Below are 20,326 nucleotides of genomic sequence, written 5' to 3'. Positions count from 1 at the left end.
CCCCTAATGACTTAAGTGACATCCCATTCTTAATCCATAGGGTTTAATATGACATTAGTCCACCCTTTCAAGCAATAACAGCTTTGACTTTTCTGGGAAGGCTTTCCATAAGATTTAGGAGTGTGTTTATGGGAATTTTTGGCCATTCTTCCAGAGGCGCATTTGTGAGGTCACACACTGATGTTGGACGAGGCAACTGGCTCTCAGTTTCTGCTCTAATTCATCCCAAAGGTGTTCTATCGGGTTGAGGTCAGCACTCTGTGCTGGCCAGTCAAGTTCATCCACACCAAACTCTGAGATCCATGTCTTTATGGACCTTGCTTTGTGCACTGGTGCACAGTCATGTTGGAAAATGAAGTGGCTATCCAAACTGTTCCCATAAAGTTGGGAGCATGGTATTGTCCAAAATCTATTGGTTAATGCTATAGCATTCAGAGTTCCTTTCACTGGAACTAAGGGGCCAAGCCCAGCTCGGGGATGGCCCCTGCCTGTTCCAACATGACTGTGCACCAGTTCACAAAGCAAGGTCCATAAAGACATGGATCTCAGAGTTTGGTGTGGATGAACTTGACTGGCCAGCACATTTATCAACCCGATAAAACACCTTTGGGATGAATTAGAGCAGAAACTGAGAGCCAGTCGCCTCGCCCAACATCAGTGTGTGACCTCACAAATGCGCTTCTGGAAGAATGGCCAAAAATTCCCATAAACACACTCCTAAACCTTATGGAAAGCCTTCCCAGAAGAGTTGAAGCTGTTATAGCTGGAAATTGTGGACCAACGTTATATTAAACCCTATGGATTAAGAATGGGATGTCACTTAAGTCATTAGGGGGGTCAAGGCAGGTGACCCAATACTTTTGGCAATATAGTGTGTATGTGCCCTTGTGTGATCAAATCTTGTATAGGAAAAAGAAGCCCACATTATAGAAGGGTCATTTGCTAGAATAATTTTTCTAGCAATCAAATTTTGATGATTTTTTTGTGAAATATCAACTGTGATTTGTTTTCCAGTTACATGCACATGCCTTAAGTTGAATACACCCCCCCCCCACCCCCCCCAAAAAAGAAATGCAGACAAAAAGGGGAAAAATAAGGAAATTATTATTATTGTTATTAATTGCCATGCTAATTTTCCAAACATGTTCTATTCAAACCTCTCTTGGCCTTTTGGTCAAAGTTGTCTCAATGGATTCCTGGTCAGAACCCCAACTGGAACAGATTAACACTTGGGGCATGTTATATTTTGTCCAAAAATTAGATATGGCTGCCATATCCCTAAATGGCAGATTTTCCATTGATTTCGGCTGTACTATAGGGTTATCATAATTGACAACAATGTCAGATTATTAAAAGGCAGAGACTATTTGCACCCGGGTGGAAATAATGAACATTACTATTTACACCCGGGTGCAAATAATCAACATTACTATTTACACCCGGGTGTAAATAGTGTAATAGTCAACAATACTATTTACACCCGGGTGTAAATAGTGTAATAATCAACAATACTATTTACACCCGATGTCTAACATCCATGTTCTCTGTCAATAGGCCTGTGTATTTACCAGCTCTACAGTAGGCTAGGCCTAATAGTTTTTAACAGTTTTTAGCTGTTTTGCCATGTCTGGTTTACTTGGAAGTGATTATACAAATATTAGGCTAATGAGTGGTCATGTGGTAGCTTCATCAAAGGCGGCTACTTCAAAGAGTTGTTTTCTGAGTTGTCTTCCAGGCAGCGCTGTCACTGTTGACTTAAAAGCACTTAATCCTACTCCTAACCTTAACCCTAACCTTAACCCATGCCTAAGCGCCTTCCAGGCAGCGTTGGGGGCTCAAAGTCAAAACACCAAGAAACCTTTCTACTCACAACTACTGAAGCCTACTTCTACTTAACTGTACTCATAACTGAAATAAAACCAGTCAATCTTTGACAGGTTCAAAAAGCACAAACTCTTATTTGCCGCGAGGTAACGTCATCTAAGAAAAAAGAAGTCATCATTCGTACTTTGGCAGGCAAAAAAAAAACCACACTCCAACTGAGATCCGAACTCCACACCTCGGACATGGTATCCCGATCACTTATCCGCTGTACTACGCCCCGATGCGTTTAAGTGGGAGAATACTAATTATTCACTCACTTTTTGGGGTTGCTAGGTAACGGTAAATAAAACTAAAAGATTGTATTTCTTGATTTTGCTTGCAAACGGACAGCTTTACCCGTTCACTGAATTAAGTTTATGGAAATTTAGCACCACTTTCCCATCTCAAATATTGTTTTAATAATCCTAACATGTTAGATTTAGATAGGCCATCTCTTGCCAAGATGGTCCCGCGATGTTGGATTGCACGCATTTCAGGTTTGGGTGCAAATAAGAAAATGCCTCCATTCCACTATTTACACCCGGGTGCAAATAATCACTCCGTTATTAAAATTACATGTATGTACTCCTCTATCAAATACATGTTTCAAACCCATTATGGATTACTCTTCCTATTTACAATATTTTGATAATGCCAATTTTTGGTGATTTGTTGTGTAAAATCAGCTGTGTGTTGTTTTTTAGCTTTAATGGTTGAATACAGATCAAAACACGTTTTTAATTAAGCATTTAAACAAAAACAGAGAAAAAAGGGGAAAATAAGGAAATTATTCCCATTGATATGAATTGCCATGCTGATTTTCCAAACCTGCTCTGTTCAATCCTCTCTTGGCCTTGACTCAAAACCTAGCACCATGTTGCTTAGCATGCAACACTCAGTTGAGCACACAAGCCATGTGTCCCAAAACCCAGCTCTGTTAATTTACTGATTAGCACGTTCTAAGGGAAGAATTCGAAGGGATACCAAGGGATACCCAGGAGCAACAGGGGCAAGGAAAAACTCCCTTGTTCAGGAAGAAACCTTGGGCAGATCCACGGCTCAAGTAACTGCCTGGGGTCGTGCTTGTAGAGGGAGCCTGTAAGTATGTGTGTGTATGAGGGGCAGGGAAATCCTAAGGGCAGGCATGCATGATGTCTGGTAAGGGGCAGTGTGTGTGGGGGGGGGGGGGGGCAGTGTGCTGTGTATGTGGGGCAGTGTCTTATGATGATACAGTGGGTTAATGGGCTGTATGTTGTCTGTAAGGAGTGTGGCTTTCTATGATGCAGTGAAGTGGCGGAGTTAGGATAAGGTGGGGTAAAGTTCTGCAGTCAGGTGTGTGTGTGTGTGTGTGTGTGTGTGTGTGTGTGTGTGTGTGAAAAAGTTGAGAAGTATGTGAGTGTTGTGGAGTGCATGAAGATGTGTGTGTATGTGTGTGCATTAGCATTGCAATAAAGAATACTAGCAATTATTATATCTGAAAATCTGTTTCATGATACCTTTAGTCCTATGTACTGTAGATACATTCAAGTATTACTTTGAGCCATTACAGTGAGATCATGTTCTTTTTAAAAGAAAACATGCTAACATGCTAATCAGTAAATTAAAGGTGACCTATGCAAGCTTAATTTATCTTAACTGATCAGATGAGTCATTGGAATGGTTATTTGACTTCTTCCGGAGTTGGGTTGGGTTTTGGGTCACATGACTTGTGTGCTCAACTGAGTGTTGCATGCTAAGCAACATGGTGCTAGGTTTTGAGTCAAGGCCAAGAGAGGATTGAACAGAACAGGTTTTGAAAATTAGCATGGCAATTGATAACGATAGTAATAATTTCCTAATTTTCCCCCTTTTTTCTCAGATTTGTTTTGGGGGAGGGGGGAGGCTCTCTAATTAAAATTCTTAATTAAAACAAGTTTTGACATGTTTTGTATTCAACCATAAAGGCATGTGCATGCATGTAACTGAAAACAACACACAGCTGATTTTGCACAAATCACCAAAAATTGGCATTGCTCAAAAATTCTAAATGGGAAGATTAATTACAATGGGTTTGAAATATGTACTTGATAGAGGACTACATCATTTTAATAATCTGACATTGTTGTCAATTATAATTGCCAAAAATCAATGGACATTTTGGGATATGGCAGCTATATTGAATTTTTGACCAAAAGGTCAAGAGTGAAGAGTGAACAATTGATCTGGTTTTGGCCAAGATCTTTTGTCATTGATTTATGCATGCCTTCATTTCTGTAACTGCCATGAAAATGCAAATGAATGTGGCTGATAGATTTCTTGATTTCCACCTGAACCTTTGCTTTGAAGAGGAGACAGACACTTGTCTAAAAATCTGAATTTCAAACTTTGCCGTAGACATTGCACCATTGTGTACAAAACATGGCTTAGATGTCTTGTTGTAGTATGCCGAAAGATAACATGATTTTAGTTATACCCCGGCGCGATAAATTCTATTTTCTGATTGACACCTATGAAGCAGATCTGGCAAAAAAGTGTCCATCATTCCATAGATCAATGCTCCAAAAACATGAATGAATGGTAACTAAAACAACCATGGTAAATAACTTTTTCATTCATTCAACCTTTATTTATTCTATATATTTGGACACCTTACTTATCACTTACTTTAATGTCACACTTGTTGCCTTTGAAGTGTATGATTGTCAGGGACCACTACATTATATTCATTCAGCAGACTGTGTAGACTCTCACACAGCAATTTCCTGTGCATTAGCCGCATTGTGTATAAGCTGCAGGACAGTTGTTTATGCAAGTTAAAAGAAACAAAGCCCTATTAATACCATTCTAACTGCCCTCGTGTATTAACCTCATTGCTGACGAAATTGAGCAAAATTAACGTATAAGGCGCGGTTAATATTTGGGAAATGACGTACAGTACTGATGATCATTCTCTGCTTACTTTGCAGGTGCCCCAAATGGACATAGAGGCAGTGAAGGGCGGGGTCCTGATGGTGTCCAATAGGACATGTGAATCTGTTGCTCTGGTAGGGGACACTCTGGAGTGTATTTTTCCCACAGAGTTTCAAGCTGCAAGTGAGGAGTTGGAGGTTAAGGTAAAGTTATGCATCTCACTCAAGCACACACACCAAACATACACTCTCTCACACACACACACACACACACACACACACGCGCGCACGCCTCTGAGAAATTTATGCAAAAGATTATCCAACACAACTTTTGTTCACATTTGTTTATTTTTTGTCTGTTGCCCTTTTCCATGTGTATGTTTTTGTGTTGCTGTATAGTGGAGGCAGGCCAACTCTTCAGTGAGCCTAGGCCGTGTAGTGCTGGCTCATGAGCAGGACTACACCAGCCTGACCACCGGCGTCATTTGTGTCACCCTATTCCTACTCTTGTTGTTCGCCCTATTCATTTGGGTCAAAAGGAGAAAACACATTGAAGGTAAAAACACCATAAAGAGGTGAACGTGAACCTGTATGACACGTGTATGAAAAGTATTGAAGATATTTGCCCAATGTTTTGGTAGCCAGGTAGACAAACAGACTGGCACACAGACCACTTGCACTGCAATATTTTTGCTCAAAATGTATATTTCTGTATATGATTTATGCTTTGGATGATTGGAGCTGTGCAGCAGGTTTGATATGGTAGTTTGAACTCAATCCAGTACTGGCTTTTAATATACTTCCCTGGACTGATTGGTTACTAACCCTTTTTACTGCTTATGTTTCTGTTGGGTTTATCTATAGGTAGCCATTTTGAAGTATCGCAGCAAGAATAATTCAAATATTTGATTTTCTGCCTCCCTCAAATGCATTATCCAAGAAATATTAAGGGTATTTTTGTATTAATGTTGACACAGTGAAAATAGATGACAGGAGCACTCAGCTCCAGAGACAAAAATGATTTTGAAATTGCATACAGTCTATATCAAACTGCATCAAGTTAGGGAGTACTTCACTTGTAACATAATGGTAAAGAGGGGAAATAAAGATCCACTTAAAGGCATCCTATGTAGTTTTTTTTACCTTTTTCATGGCAAGCTAACTAGTAATAGAGATAATTGCCTACAATCTGCCTAGCCAGCTACAGCTACAGCTTACAACTTGCTCTCCCAACCCGGATAATCATGAATTACTTTACGGCAATTGTCAGTCGACATGGCTCTTTAGATTATCTTTGTAAACACATCAACATGTACCATGTCCAGGGTGCCAGCCATGAATGTATGACAATAAAATACAAATAAACTGCAACTGTAGAGGAAGTCCAGTATGAAAAAAAATTGGCTGCATTGGATACTTTAAAATGTATAAAACAACTTAACTTCACAAAATGTACAAAACCTTTTGACAGTGTAATATTTGATGGTGTACTGCATTTGGGGCAAGTGAAAAATCTATGCCAGTATTCCTCTCAAGAAAGGGCCCACAGATACACATGCCTAGATATGAAGTAGTATGGCTTAAATTACTTCTGTTTCATCAGTTTGTGTCTCATTTTCAGTGTTTCTATTGCATTGGGCTGATGGTGAAGTAGGTGGCCTGTCCTCTTAAGCATCTGTCTGTCCCTCTCTCTCTGGTTGTAGATTTAAGCAAGGCTATGGTTTGGTTCGATGGCCGGGCACACATTCCTCATTTGGACATGTTGGCCAATGCAAGGAGTGTCAGCCCCACTAATGAAATGGTGTCCCACGAATCTGTGGACTATAGAACTACTTTGCTTGAGGGTATGTTTTACATTCAGCTATTTCAAGTCCCTCTTTTGTGTCTGTTTCATGCATGTTGCTCTGCTCTATCTTGGTGTCCCTTTATGCGACTTAGAGGGGATCATTTCAGCCTTTCTGCTTGGTTTGGTTTAGGGTTTCCCTTTCCTTTGAAGCGGCGGCCGGAGCATACATCAGACTTTGTTTGATGATCTTTGTCAGCGTCTTGTGTTAGTTTGCCAGTAATTGACCCCTAACTTCTTTGTTTGTAGACCAGAGTGTGACCATGACGCAGGCAGAGTCATGTCGGCCTCCCCCATACTCTCCAATGCATGTGGACCTTTCTCCCATATTGTTGGGGGGTGAAGGAGATTTGGCTTCCCCTTTGCTGCCGACCAGTGCTCCCATTGACCTGGCCAGCATGAACCCAGAGTTGCTGAAAGAGGTCCAGCATGTTGTCATTGCCAGGGAGGATCTCCTGTTACACGTCCATGAGATTATTGGGAGAGGTGGGACTATTCTCATTTACTGAATTAACTAAACGTATTCCCATGAATAATGCTCAAATCATTGTATTTTTTTCATGTGTTTAAGTGCACTCGTATTCTAAAGAATACAGTATTTAAGGGTGTCCTTTTAGAATCAGTGTGTGTGGCAGCAAAATGCAAGTATGAAAAGGTGAGTGTCACAGATGATCACTGAGGAAGGGTAAAGTGATATAAGTGTATGGTACACTGAAATAACTTAATGGATATTATTAAACTGCCAGGTCTGATCAAGACATTACATTGTATTGCAAAAGTGGGGGTGTGAACTCATATATGTATATCAAATTCGTATCCAGCTGAGGTACATCAAAACCAGAACAAAGCTTTCCCCCACTTTGTCTGCCTCACTCCAGGCAAGTCTTTTCAAAAAGAGCACCCTGACACACTAAACTTGCAAGGCCCTCTGGACAAAACTTCCTTTTTTTCTGTCTCTAGGGAATGATGGAAAGTATGATTTGTGTGGTGTAGGATGATTTGTTCCAGTGTTAAATTCCCAGCTCATTGTTGAACTGTCTTGGAGCTCCGCTCTGGAAATTTGACTCCATGGCCATCTGGGAGGATGTGTGGCGGAGGGCAGCTGGGAGATTATACTACGCTTGATTATTTTGAAGTGACAGCAAAACAACAAGAGCAAGAAAGCACACATACACACACCAGCCTCAGCACTGCAAAGGGATACATAAACACTTTGTATTGATGCATCATTAAGAAAACATACATAGAATGAAATGAATTCCCTTGCAGTGGTGAGGCTAGTGACGTTTCTCTTAGTCAGTTGTTTTGACCTTTAATTGGTCATTTACTATCAAATGTCAATATCTGTAAATTCATATTTAGTATGTTAGTGAATTAACTATGTGTATAATATCTCAGTAGTGTAAAAGTGAACTCTCTCATTGTCAGAAAGATCAAGAAAGATTTAATACAGTCACAGTTACAGAAACAATTGTAACTAATGATAATATCTTAGTGTTTCATGTTTGTTACATTATTGTTTCTTTCACAAAGCTCTGGAACATAGCTGACAGATGGACTGAAAAAAAGCAAGAGAAGGAGGAAAGAGAGAGGGAAAAAATGTATTTCAATGGTGTTCTTGTTCAGGACCAACATATTTTAAGATAGTCTTGGGGATTCCTTATTGTTTTGTAAGCACTTAACAATGAACGCACTGGAACTCTGTTTGATGGGTTCATTTCTGTTAACTCAGGTCACTTTGGCTGTGTTTTCCATGGGACCCTGCTTGACCCAGATGGACAGAAACAGCACTGTGCAGTCAAATCTCTAAATCGTGAGTGAAGACATTGCATTCAGTATATTTCCGAGAAAAGTTTAAATTTGCCATTCACATGAAAACTTAATTGAACGTAAAAACACTCTCAAAGCAAAGTCAAACAGTACTTGTTTGACAATAATTGCCTCTTTTCTGTGCAATTGCTCAAGGACATGGTTACCACCAACTACAGCCAACACTTAATTTGTGATTTAAATTATTTAAATGATGATGATAAAATGTGATTTAAAAGTGTTACACTTTAGAGTGTAGCAGGTTTTTTTTGTTTCTTTTTTTGTTTTCTTTTTTGTTTCTATTTTTTAACAGACAGTACTCGGTGACCTTGAGAAACCGAGATCTGGGTGAAAAATTGCATGAGTTGTCCTTTAAGGACAAAGCCTGAGCTGCAAAGCCACTATTGTGACAGTCATATCACCCATCCCATGCCCATGCACCCATTTCCATTGGGTGAAATAGAATGCACAAACATGATCATAGGCATGTGTGGGGTGTGGTCAAGATTCAGCTGTGCTAATGGCAGGGCGAAGTAAACGCCAAAGTAAAGATTAATTGTCGCTGGTCGTCGAAATCATGCAGAATTGCAACGTTTTGTTCCAGCATTGTCAACAAAATTGTAAACAAGTGCAGCAGCACACACACGGCTCCGTGATCCAGCATTGTTGTTGTTCTGCCAAGGGTCTAGTCAGGTGAGGTCAAGCGCGGGGGCTGGACTAGAGGTTCGAGGTGGGGCTATGTCGTCATAAAAACCCCAGATGTGCCTTTACACGGCAAAACGAAAACGGGGTTTTCAAAAACCTCCACCTTGGAAGCAGTTTTCAAAAAACACAGTTTTCAGCCTCCAAAACGGCGTCGTCGTGTAAACGCAAGGCCTAACTGATGAAAAAAAACACAGTTTTAAAGAAAAACTTTGTTGTGTAAACAGGGCCTTAGTCTGACTTTTTTCCAATTTGTACTAAAACTACAAAATATTTTTTAATGTTCTTTTTACTTATATGGAGCCGACACCATTGTTTTCAAGGTACTAACTTCAAAAGTCTTAGCTAGATATATTCATAGTGTGTTTTGACCTTTGATTTTAATATTTAAAATAGTTGTGTTTACACTGAATTATAATAAAAAAGTAACTTCATTACATTCACTTTAGTCTCATATAATTATTGTGGAGGACCTCTAGAATATAACCATATGTGCCACTTTTGCATAGGTGTTTTTATGAAAAACTTAAAAATCTCAAGGTATAGCAGACTGCCTCAAAGCACCTGAAAAGGCCCCAGACCTCCAAGTGTTAAATTGATATCCCATGATGAGACACCTAATCAAATGCCTGAGAACTGTAGGTCGCTTGCATACCCTGTGTCTTTGACGGCATAGATGAAGTGTCTCAGCAGTCACCTTTGCTATGCTTAGTGAAGAAGAGCTGTGCTTGTTTTTGAATGACCATGATGAAATTGTGTAACCCACCCTATGTAGAGAGGGCTGGCTCATATTGGTATAGAGATTGAGAACGTGACGTAAAACGCAACGCATTTTGGGAATAGGTGGCCCAAAATTAAGTTGGTTTACTGACGTGCGGGAACAACGAAGTGCAGTTGTCGAAATGCCGTTTACCTGCTGTGTTATAAAATTCAATAGAGTAACATGAAGCTTATCTTTTATAGTTTTCCAGCGTGGAAAAATAATAGTATACGTCCTGTTTCAGAGGTGACAAAAAGGCGAGGAATGGCTTGGATAGCAGCACTAAGGAAGCGCGAGATTATGTTCTGTTTTTCACACAATTTTTTCACGTTTAGTTATCATTATTATCATGCCAGATCATAGACCCAGAACACTAGTTTACATGGGCTGGCATCAGGCGAGCCAAACCTACCCATAATTCTTTGTGTTTTGATGACATTGATCACATGTCCTAGCGATCTCTATAAAGGCTTCTTAGGTTTACGCTGAGGTGTATTAACCGCACCTGTGTTCTAACCGCAGTGGCCAACAGCCCAGTTAGCTAGAATCAAATCAGTGCTTTAATCAGAAAGAAGAATTAAGAAAATATATGTATTCCATGTTTACTGTACACTTTTCCTGTGCATTAACCTCATAGCTTAAGAAATTGAGCAAAATCAATATACAGTATGAACCTCGTTTACAAGGCGAGAAATTACAGTACACATAATATAACCTAAAGGTTTTGCTTATTGAAGGTATTACAGATATTGAAGAAGTGACACAGTTTCTGAAGGAGGGAATCATCATGAAAGATTTCAGCCATCCCAATGTATTATCTCTCTTGGGCATTTGCTTGCCAAGTGAAGGCTCCCCTTTGGTGGTGCTGCCATATATGAAGCATGGGGATCTCCGTAACTTCATCAGGGATGAGACTCATGTAAGTTAGACATTCTGTGAGATGTCTGTGAGAGATCATTACATCTTAAAATTGTTTTTACAAGGTTATGTTGTAATTTAACATGTTTAATATTTTACAGAACCCCACTGTAAAAGACCTTATGGGATTTGGGTTGCAAGTTGCAAAAGGGATGGAATACCTTGCTAGCAAGAAGTTTGTTCACCGAGACCTAGCAGCAAGAAACTGCATGTATGTTTACAAAATTGTCATGCAAGTATGACTATTAAAGAAACACTATGTAGTTATTTTTACCTTGAATAATCAAACTCATTTTGATGTTACACTGACTAAGTCTCATTGCCGATGCTTGTTCGGATTGCATGGTATTGCACTATGTTACACTGTTTTAGTGGGTACGAGCTAATTACTCTTATCGTCGGTTTTGACAAGTTGGGTACCCTATTAGTGCGGAATGGACTCCCAGTTGACAAAATGGGGATTTCCTACATTGTGTTATTTTAAGGTACAGGTAGTACATATTTGATATTGATGATATTCTCCAACCATCTTGGAAACTTGGAAAAGATTACGGTGTATGCACTGAGGATAAACTGGTGCTTCACAGTAAGCTCATGCTTTATAATAAGTTACCAATGAAGTGATGCTCTAAGATTTACAAAACCAGACAAGAACAAAGCAATTCTGGATCAGGCTTGTCAATCAGTCAGTTACACAAATATATTTGATACGTATTATACAAAATATGAGAAAATACTTATAAATGGCCAAATAATACTGACTTTAAATCTAAGGTGGCTATGTACATTGTCTAGTTCAAAATATTACAACATAGTATAGAAATAGAAACTCTTATGCTCGGTGTTGCCCACATTTCCACCAATGCAAGTCACTGGACGAGCATCATCACAAATTAACTTAAAATTCTACATATAGCCCCTTTGAAAGGTATAATATGCTAGTTTATGTTTAACTTGGTTTGGCTTCATAAATTGAAATACACTTTTCTATTTTGTAGTACATAATTTTACAGTTTCAATACCTGTGTTTCTGCCCCTTGTTAGGTTGGATGAGAGTTACACTGTGAAAGTTGCAGATTTTGGCTTAGCCCGAGATGTGTATGACAAAGAATATTACAGCGTGCACAATAAGAGTGGAGTCAAGCTGCCTGTAAAGTGGATGGCACTGGAGAGTTTACAGACACACAAATTCACCTCAAAGTCAGATGTTGTAAGTAACACTCTGGTCATTCTTTTGCTTGTTTTTATGCCTATGTAAATGGTATTGATGACATTTCACGCATAAGTTATCAAAACTAATAGCTGGTGCAATTTCTGGGTGTTTTTTTGTCCTAGTCCTCAAGAATCACATTTATCTGAGCCCAGTTTGATGACATTAGTGGTCATTGATTGCATGTATTTAATATTTCTAGAATGTCATTCCTTTATGTTGTATTTGCCAGAGATAATAATGATGGTATATGGATAAGCTTTCCCTTGAAACTTGTTTGGTCACACACACACACACTTATCTCTGGGTATTTCTCCACACCTTTTTGATGCAGTGGTCTTTTGGTGTGTTGCTGTGGGAGCTCATGACCCGAGGAGCTCCACCGTACTCTGATGTCAACTCCTTTGACATCACCGTCTTCCTGTTGCAAGGACGACGACTACTTCAGCCAGAGTTCTGCCCTGATGGACTGTGAGTACCGGACATGAATTCATTGATGCGGTTTTCCCATTATTTTATAGAATGGAAATATATACCTAAAGGGCCGTTCACACCAAGAGCGATAACTATAACCATAGCAATAAAAGCGCCCACACTGGCCAACGATAAGAAAAGTCTCCTCATGTTAATGAATGTGATGGCTAGAATATTATGGGTTCTGATTGGCTGTTAGCTTTTTATCATTCTCAAAATCGCTCTGAAAGTGATCAACAACAATATTGTTCTTCATGTCGTTATGGTTATAGTTTATGTGTGAACGTTGTCATTCATATTAACAAGAGCGATATTTGTTTAAAGTTGTTTTCAAAACAAACTTGCATTTTACCACTGTAAATAAAAAAAAAAATAATAATCACTGCGGTCAAAATACCGCAGCCCGGCAGTTCTAGGTATGTCTAGGTCAAACCAACATGGCGCTTCTAGTAATACGTCTCAGCGGTCAAATGACCGGCGCTTGCCGCTTCTAGTGTTAAGTCTACCGTGGGCCTGATTTACTAAGAGAGTGTCTTCCTGTTGGTGGTGTTTACTTAGTTCAATACACTACTTACAATTAGCCTGGGTTTTCCCATACTGCCTTGCGCGGTGATTTCAATCCCACTGCTAAGCCAGTCTGGAAACTAACGCCCAAATGTTCGCCTGATGTTGGCGAACCAATCACAGAACATCCGAGAAGTTTCCGTTGCCTTCTTGCGTCTACATTCGACGCCAAAGGATTTACAGTGGCAGCCCTTAGCGTTGCATACGAACGAGTTGGGTGAGCTATGCGCATTTGATAGACATCCGTGGCGCCCAATGAACGGATCTGGGCATTTTTTCAAATACGAGAAAATGAGCGTCTGGTTGCCAGACCACGTCTCATTTGAGAAGTGGTAGGCGTTAGCCAGGCTAACTTACAATAGGAGTTTTCATCAACACTTTACTTAGTTCAATAGCGCTTTGGCACATCTTTTTGTGGGGACAGGTGCAAATTCACCTGAGGAAGGTCTACATGACCGAAACATGGTGATAATAAATGTTTGGCTTGCGCAATGGACAGTGTGCGGGATTTTCTCTATAAGTATCAACAATTTTACTCCAGTATGGTGATAGGCATGCTCTTGTTTTAATTATTAGGTTATGCCCCTTTATTCAATTTCAACTGTCACGCTTTAAGCAGCAAAAATGGGTCTGCACCATTGCAAAAGTTAGCAGCACTGACCCTATAATGAAATATGTGATTCAGTATGTGTTAACATATATGTGGTATGTTTGTCATTGCACAGATATAACGTGATGATTGAATGCTGGCACCCTAAACCAGAGAGGCGGCCAACCTTTTCTGAATTGGTCCACCGGATCTCAGCTATCTTCTCTAGCTTCAGTGGAGAGCACTATGTTCTCCTCAACACAACCTATGTCAATATTGAAAAGATGACACCATATCCCTCCTTAATCTCCTCTCAAGGCAGTTGGGACCGGGACTGCTGCACTTGAGAGGACCACAAGACAGTGGATGTTGTGGGTTAAGGGACTTGTATGGACTCAAGAGAAACAGGCCATTTCAAACCTGCTGTATGTCTTACTCTTTATACACACTGGACCCCATTTTAGATGGATGCTTTATTTTCTATCAAAGAACAATAATGGACATGAAAGCTACTGAAGCAAAGGCACATTTTGGAGCCTCTGCACTCTTACCGGGGTAGTGTTTTGGTGACATTGATGAGGACATGCAGTTCCAAAGGGTTCAGCTGTGTGTGGTGGCCTGCACATAACCGTTACCAAGCTTGTGATGCGGATTTCAGAAATATGTCCCCTCATATGACGATGATATTTTTGTTGTAGAGGTCCATACTGACTCCACTATTGAGACTGTCCTCCCTTCAGACAGGAAGAGTCTGGTGTCTGTAACAAAACAAATCAAGATTCTAAAGCAGTCATTCACCGGATGGTCAGCTTCACACATACTCTGCTAGTTAGTTGATATCAAGTATACTAAAAATACTTAATTTGACTATTGACTAAGTTGTCAGGAAAGGCATTCTACTGTTAGTATTTTATACTATAATAATTCAATAAATATGTAGGTAAGGTGACTGTGCCTAACAATATTTCCCCCATTTTTAAATAAGGGTGAGCATGTCTCATTATATTATTATGTGTTCAGATTCAGTTGTTAAAGGCAAACTCAACTCGAACAACAACATAGGGTCTATTTTTGGATGATAACTAGTGTACATTTTACTTCAGGACCAAAACAAGGTCACATGGTGTAGTTTTAGTAAGAGCAGAATATGAGATCATAACAGAATAGCATAAAGCATAGCCTTTGGGGGCAACCTCCCACATCTATCACTGCTCTCCTCATTTTGTGTCCGTTTACAGTAGCCATAGTGCCACATTCAGTAATAGACTTATACAGACTTTATCCATTTAAGATGGTGGCGACTGGAGGAACGGTAAATTAAAGTGCTGACTACACATACTTTATTCCCTTTTTTTACAATTACAATTTACCTTTTGTAAGTAGTTTCACAAAAATAGTTCAGTTTGTCTGCAGAGACCCTTTAAAAAGCAGTTTAAGTTGCCCCCAAAGGCTAAGCTATATTCTACTCAGATATAAATGCATATTCCGCTCTTACTCTTTTGGTCCCAACCACAGATAGACCTTATGTTGTTGCGTCTGGATTTTCCCCACAAGGTCAAAGTTCTGGCAAAATGTTGCTTGACTTGTGTAGTACACTGGATATATTAAATGTTCAATGGAATAAATCTCTGACCTGTTTTATGCTTAGGTAATTGCAAATATTTTGGTTGGAAGAAAGGGTATGAAAATATAGGCAGCTATACTGACCTAATGTAGCCTTTTAGAATTTGACTTCAGGCGGTATGAACATAGCTGTAGCATTGAGTTATGAAAATGTATGGGTTTCTTATCATGGAACAGCAATATTGTGTTTTAAGCCTACCTTAAAGCTGCAGTTGGCAAGTCTGGCAGATTGAGGGGACATTTTGAATGTATACAACTCTCGTGCCGCTCCCCCACTACCACAGAGCACCCTCCCATCGACTTGTGATTGTTAATGTTCACAAACTGTGATTGACAGTCAGATCTGCCAAGGATCATACAGCCCTGTGCTTATTGGACCAGAGGAACCAGGAGCGTTGGATTTTTGCAAAACAAATAACAGGCTCTAGGTGGAGATAGAAGCACAGGGTTTTTTTTCTGAAATCTGCTGATTTATGTTGTTCTGTTGGAGCATACTGTCGGTTTCAGTGAATATGATCAAAACATCTTGTCGACTGCAGCTTTAATTAGGATTTGTAGTGCTCTGTACATTAGGTTATGATTACAGTTGGAGTGCAAGGCTGCAGTACTTAAATAGCCACACAAGGCCAGCCAATACACTGATGGTTAATCAGTAATAAACTGTCATACCTGTTTGGATGATCAATATTCTGCCAGGAGTTCAGTCAAATGTCAGGTCAGCACCAGAATCTTGTTCAGTAATCACTGACAAGCAGAGGCCTAAACAAATTATCAAGGTTATCATGGAAAAATGCATTTGCTCTTTAATTACTTTCTGTAACAAATGCGTTTCTGTGTTGAATGTTTGTACTATCAGCACTTGACTTCTGAATGATCAAAAGCATGTTGAAAATCATTTCAAGTGACAGCACTGTAAATGAGGGCTTGCATATGTGAATGTTATACATTGCTTGTACTGTAGTTAAGGGTTTTTGACTACTTTTTATGACTGATTATGTACATATGTGCAGTTTTATTTAGGTACAGCTCTAGCAATAAAAGCAGCTAATATGTCTCTGTAAAATAAGTATGTATTTGTTAAGATCGTGTTTGATAAAATCTGCATTGTTTCATTCCTGTGTAATTTGTGCTTGTGTGTGAGACAATCAACTAGAGATTGATAATTGAGTACTATAGTTTCAGCCAATCCTCAGGCAGGGACTTGTGCCTCTGTCAGTGAAAGCCTGCATTGGGTGTGTCTACAGGTGAGTAGGTGCCTTTGGAATGCTCTTTGACTGCTGGACACAATGCTCTCTCCTTCAAGTTAAACAAATCCATACAACTCCAGCAGTCAACACATTCTCATAAGTGGGTCCAAAGAGATGGGGAATGGAGTTGTATATGGAGTGCATATCTGTTAAAGACTTTTTTACCTCTACACCTTTTCCTTGATTCATTGTTGTCATATAATTTTCTCAGTCAGGTTTTGCCTGATTAATAAAATCAAGCTAAAGTTTTGCTGTTTATCCTCATTTAACCTTTTTTTCCCTTATATTGCCATGAACAAAGACAGAAGTGCAGGGGCATGTCAAAATGTTCTCCTCAATGACAAGGTCATTCATCTATGGCCAATTAGGCTGTGGGCAAACGGAGATATAGTAACGAGTACATATTTGTTTCAGGGGGAAAGTTTTTATTCTTTCTTAGACATGGCTAAATAAGAAATACATTATTGCATATTTTCCTTTGTTCATTTGGAAGCAGGGAGAAGACTGCTCACTTATAATGGGTGTATACCTTGAAAACTCTTGTGAGCTGGGGACCTCTGGTGGAAGATTATGGTAGTAAGAGTAGTCAAGGTCAATTCTGTTCACACAAAGGAGGATTGACCAGTTAAAGATGCAGTCAGCGATTCTAGCATAGGATTGCTGATATTTGAGTTCAACAACCCTGTCCTCCATGCTCCTGAAACAACATATTGATTGGCTAGAATTGTTTATGGCTTGGGCTGAGCCACCATGTCTGTTGCCTTTTACAGCGATTACACTGAAAAAGGAGAAGTCAGGACTATCCAATTTATCAAACCATATTACGTTGCAATTACTTAAAACAGTCTAGTTTTGAATGAAACATAACCTTGTCATGTTCAAATAGTCATTCCGAATGAGCAATCCATTTTTCTAATTGAATCAAGTGTAGCCTAGGCTACTAGAGGGAAAAGGAAAAGAGGGTTTGTCACATTTACTAAACAACAAAACATGAAATTGAACAAAATCACGTTTTTCTATCAAACACTTTATTACGTTGAACTGCCATATTTTGCCACAGTCATGAATTTATCCAACAGAATCATGTTAGATCAATGTGAATCACCTAAGAACTGAACCAATAAAGCAAAGGAACACATAGGGTGCCTCTCAACATGCCTCCTCGATCCTCGATGCTCGATCCTCGAGGGGCGTTCCCACTGATCTATAACGAACACTGGATAGACTATCCCATTGTTTCCCCCCCCATCATTCTTTATGTAGATCAGTGAGGATCGAGGCATCGAGGAGCGAGGGAGGACGTAGAAACGCTGCATGAGAGGCACCTATGGGATGTCTTGGGGTGCATCTCATGTAAAGTTTATACGTCCTCCCTCGCTCCTCGGGCCTCGATCCTCACTGATCTACATAAAGAAAGATAGACGAAGGGATAGACTATCGTTGTTGCCGCCCCATCATTCTTTATGTAGATCAGTGAGGATCGAGGCCCGAGGAGCGAGGGAGGACGTATAAACTTTACATGAGAGGCACCTATAGTGTCACCATTTCATGTTGTTCCCATGAGCCTTTGCAAGAACATTGACATAATTATGTTGCTAATAGTGTTGCCAAGTGTTTTCACATGAATTTCTCTTTGAAGAGGACTAGAGACCAGTATAATTTGGAGCTGAGCTGTATCTTAATGTTATGCTTTGAGATAAACCTTTGTTCCCACTGTGAATGCGTTATTGAGGTATTTGAGCATTCAGAAAGTATCAGTGGTGTAATATGGTCCTATGTTTCAACCTCAATGAGTGCTTCTTCACTGTGCCCTATATTCAACGTTGTCCTTTACGTCATAAGGTAATATAATAAAATATGACAATTCAATATAGTTGTTATGTCATATGCTCAACATTTGATTGACTGCAATGGCAATCACATTCAAATTCACACACTCTATGGTAAGGAAACAGGTCACGTTTGCCATTAGAGAGGGTGATGTTCTGAAACCATGAAGGCATGTTTAGTTCGGCAGCCAAATACCAGAATTAAGGTGAACCTGGTTTTGTCGGTTGAAGTTTTTTTTTTTTTTTGCAGAATCTAGTAGACTAGGGGTACCTTTTTAAGATTTAGGAGGGTGCCTGGTGATATCCCTTGGGCAATTTCGTCGTCAGGCGAAAATTGATTTTCTTTAAAGCTGGTTTGATTGATTGATTGATATTGTTTATTTAAGTGTCAAACACCAACAAATCAATAATTATATCTATCTCCATATAGCCACGTACACAGAGATACCCAACATACATAACATAACTAAACTCCAATTGAGTACAGAGGGACCTCTGCCTTCTCTTTAGCTTAAGTGAAATATAAGGTTCTTTAACATAATCATTCTTAAACTGCACATCATTTCTAAGTTTTGGCTTCTTCCATATCCTGTTTCCATTGCTCTTCATATTTACTTAACAATCTTTGTCTGACCACATTTATATTACAGTGTAAATTATTTCTAAACGTTATATGCAAGTCAGACGCAGACAATGTTATTGAAATTTAGACCAGGGGTGATGCCTTGCTCTGTCCCAATTAAACATTTTCCTAGTTACCCTTTCCTCTGGCAGACTGACAAGACTGACAAGGTTCCACAATCGTACCATTTCACACCTTTGTTTTACAATACATGGATCCCATCCTGCATCCCCATTGACAGCTACCTTTGCTGCATATTTATGCACCCCAAGAAAACACCTTAAAGCACGATTTTGAACAGAGTTACAATCAAAAACCTCATCAAAGCCCCAAACTCCTGCAGCATAAAACAAAACAGAGTCAACCAAATATGTATACAGTTGTGTAAATGTAGAAAACCCAAGATGCACATCCTTTTATTTTACTAGCACCTAATGCTCTTCCAGCAGACTCTGCCAGTATTTTCCTTCCCTCTGTAAACTTCATATTTCATCAAAGACAAAACCAAGATATTTATGGTAGTATTTTCTGATTTACTGAATACCTAAACGAGATATCCATAATTCCCTCTGTAATATACTTTTCATCTCTTATGTCAACAAAATGAAAAGAAAAATTGAAACTGGCTTTATCCAATGTGTAGATTTTATCTTTTTGAGTTTATGCAAATCAGCGCATATTTAATAACATCATGCTTAATTTGCATATCGAAACATTAAATTAAAGAAAACTTGTAATACATGTATTTTTCATATTGATCTAAGTAATCAACTGATGAAGTTTCATAGTGATATCTGCTTGTTAATTGTTTTACCCTATTCACCTGTAGTATCTGTAGGCTATTCAACACATTGGACAAAAAAAGCTTAATATACAAAATTGCTCACCGGATATCACCGGGCACCCTCCTAAATTTGAAAGAGGTACCTTAGTCTACTAGATTCTGCAACAAAAAAAAAAAACGTTAACCGACAAAACCAGGTCTGACTCCATGGCTGCATGACTAGTTGGAGCTTGTGATGGAGAGGAACTGCAGGGCCTTGTTGTTGCCCATCTAACTGGTCCATTCTGCAGTTGCACATACATAGAACTGAACACCTTTTATACAACTGCACACATGCTTGACATTATTCTAAGGAAAAATGTCAAATGTCTAATCAGCATAAAGATTGCTTCTCTATCACTTTGACTAAAACATCAGTGACAAGAATGCTATCCCCCTGGCTCAACCATCTCTGCTTTTACTTTTGAATGAAGTTCCATTGCAAGTGACCGGACTACCTGCGGAGTGATATAAATGAAAAGGATGCCAGAATGAAAAGGATGCCAAATATCAAATTACGTACTATTCATGATTTGAATATCTTCATATGTCTTTTTATAAG

General features: G+C 39.3%; 1 protein-coding gene across 3 annotated transcripts in view; it reads left to right on the top strand.

Annotated features, from left to right (window-relative positions):
• Positions 1-16,355, top strand: part of met (MET proto-oncogene, receptor tyrosine kinase) — a 61,288-nt gene extending 44,933 nt beyond the window's left edge. For 2 of the 3 annotated variants that reach the window (XM_062546595.1, XM_062546596.1), the window contains 10 exons: positions 4,809-4,955; positions 5,151-5,307; positions 6,455-6,595; positions 6,844-7,080; positions 8,327-8,407; positions 10,603-10,784; positions 10,885-10,994; positions 11,828-11,993; positions 12,328-12,464; positions 13,757-16,355. In XM_062546595.1, the coding sequence (XP_062402579.1) occupies positions 4,809-4,955; positions 5,151-5,307; positions 6,455-6,595; positions 6,844-7,080; positions 8,327-8,407; positions 10,603-10,784; positions 10,885-10,994; positions 11,828-11,993; positions 12,328-12,464; positions 13,757-13,967 (1,569 nt within the window). In that variant the 3' untranslated portion in view covers positions 13,968-16,355. The remainder of the gene's footprint in view (positions 1-4,808; positions 4,956-5,150; positions 5,308-6,454; positions 6,596-6,843; positions 7,081-8,326; positions 8,408-10,602; positions 10,785-10,884; positions 10,995-11,827; positions 11,994-12,327; positions 12,465-13,756) is intronic. The other variant, XM_062546597.1, reaches the window with a different exon arrangement.
• The last annotated feature ends 3,971 nt before the right edge of the window (positions 16,356-20,326 follow it).

Source organism: Sardina pilchardus, chromosome 10, assembly GCF_963854185.1.
Source record: "Sardina pilchardus chromosome 10, fSarPil1.1, whole genome shotgun sequence".
NCBI classification, from domain to species: domain Eukaryota; kingdom Metazoa; phylum Chordata; class Actinopteri; order Clupeiformes; family Clupeidae; genus Sardina; species Sardina pilchardus.
Note: the sequence above shows the minus strand (reverse complement) of the source record. Positions and strands in the feature narration are given on the sequence as shown.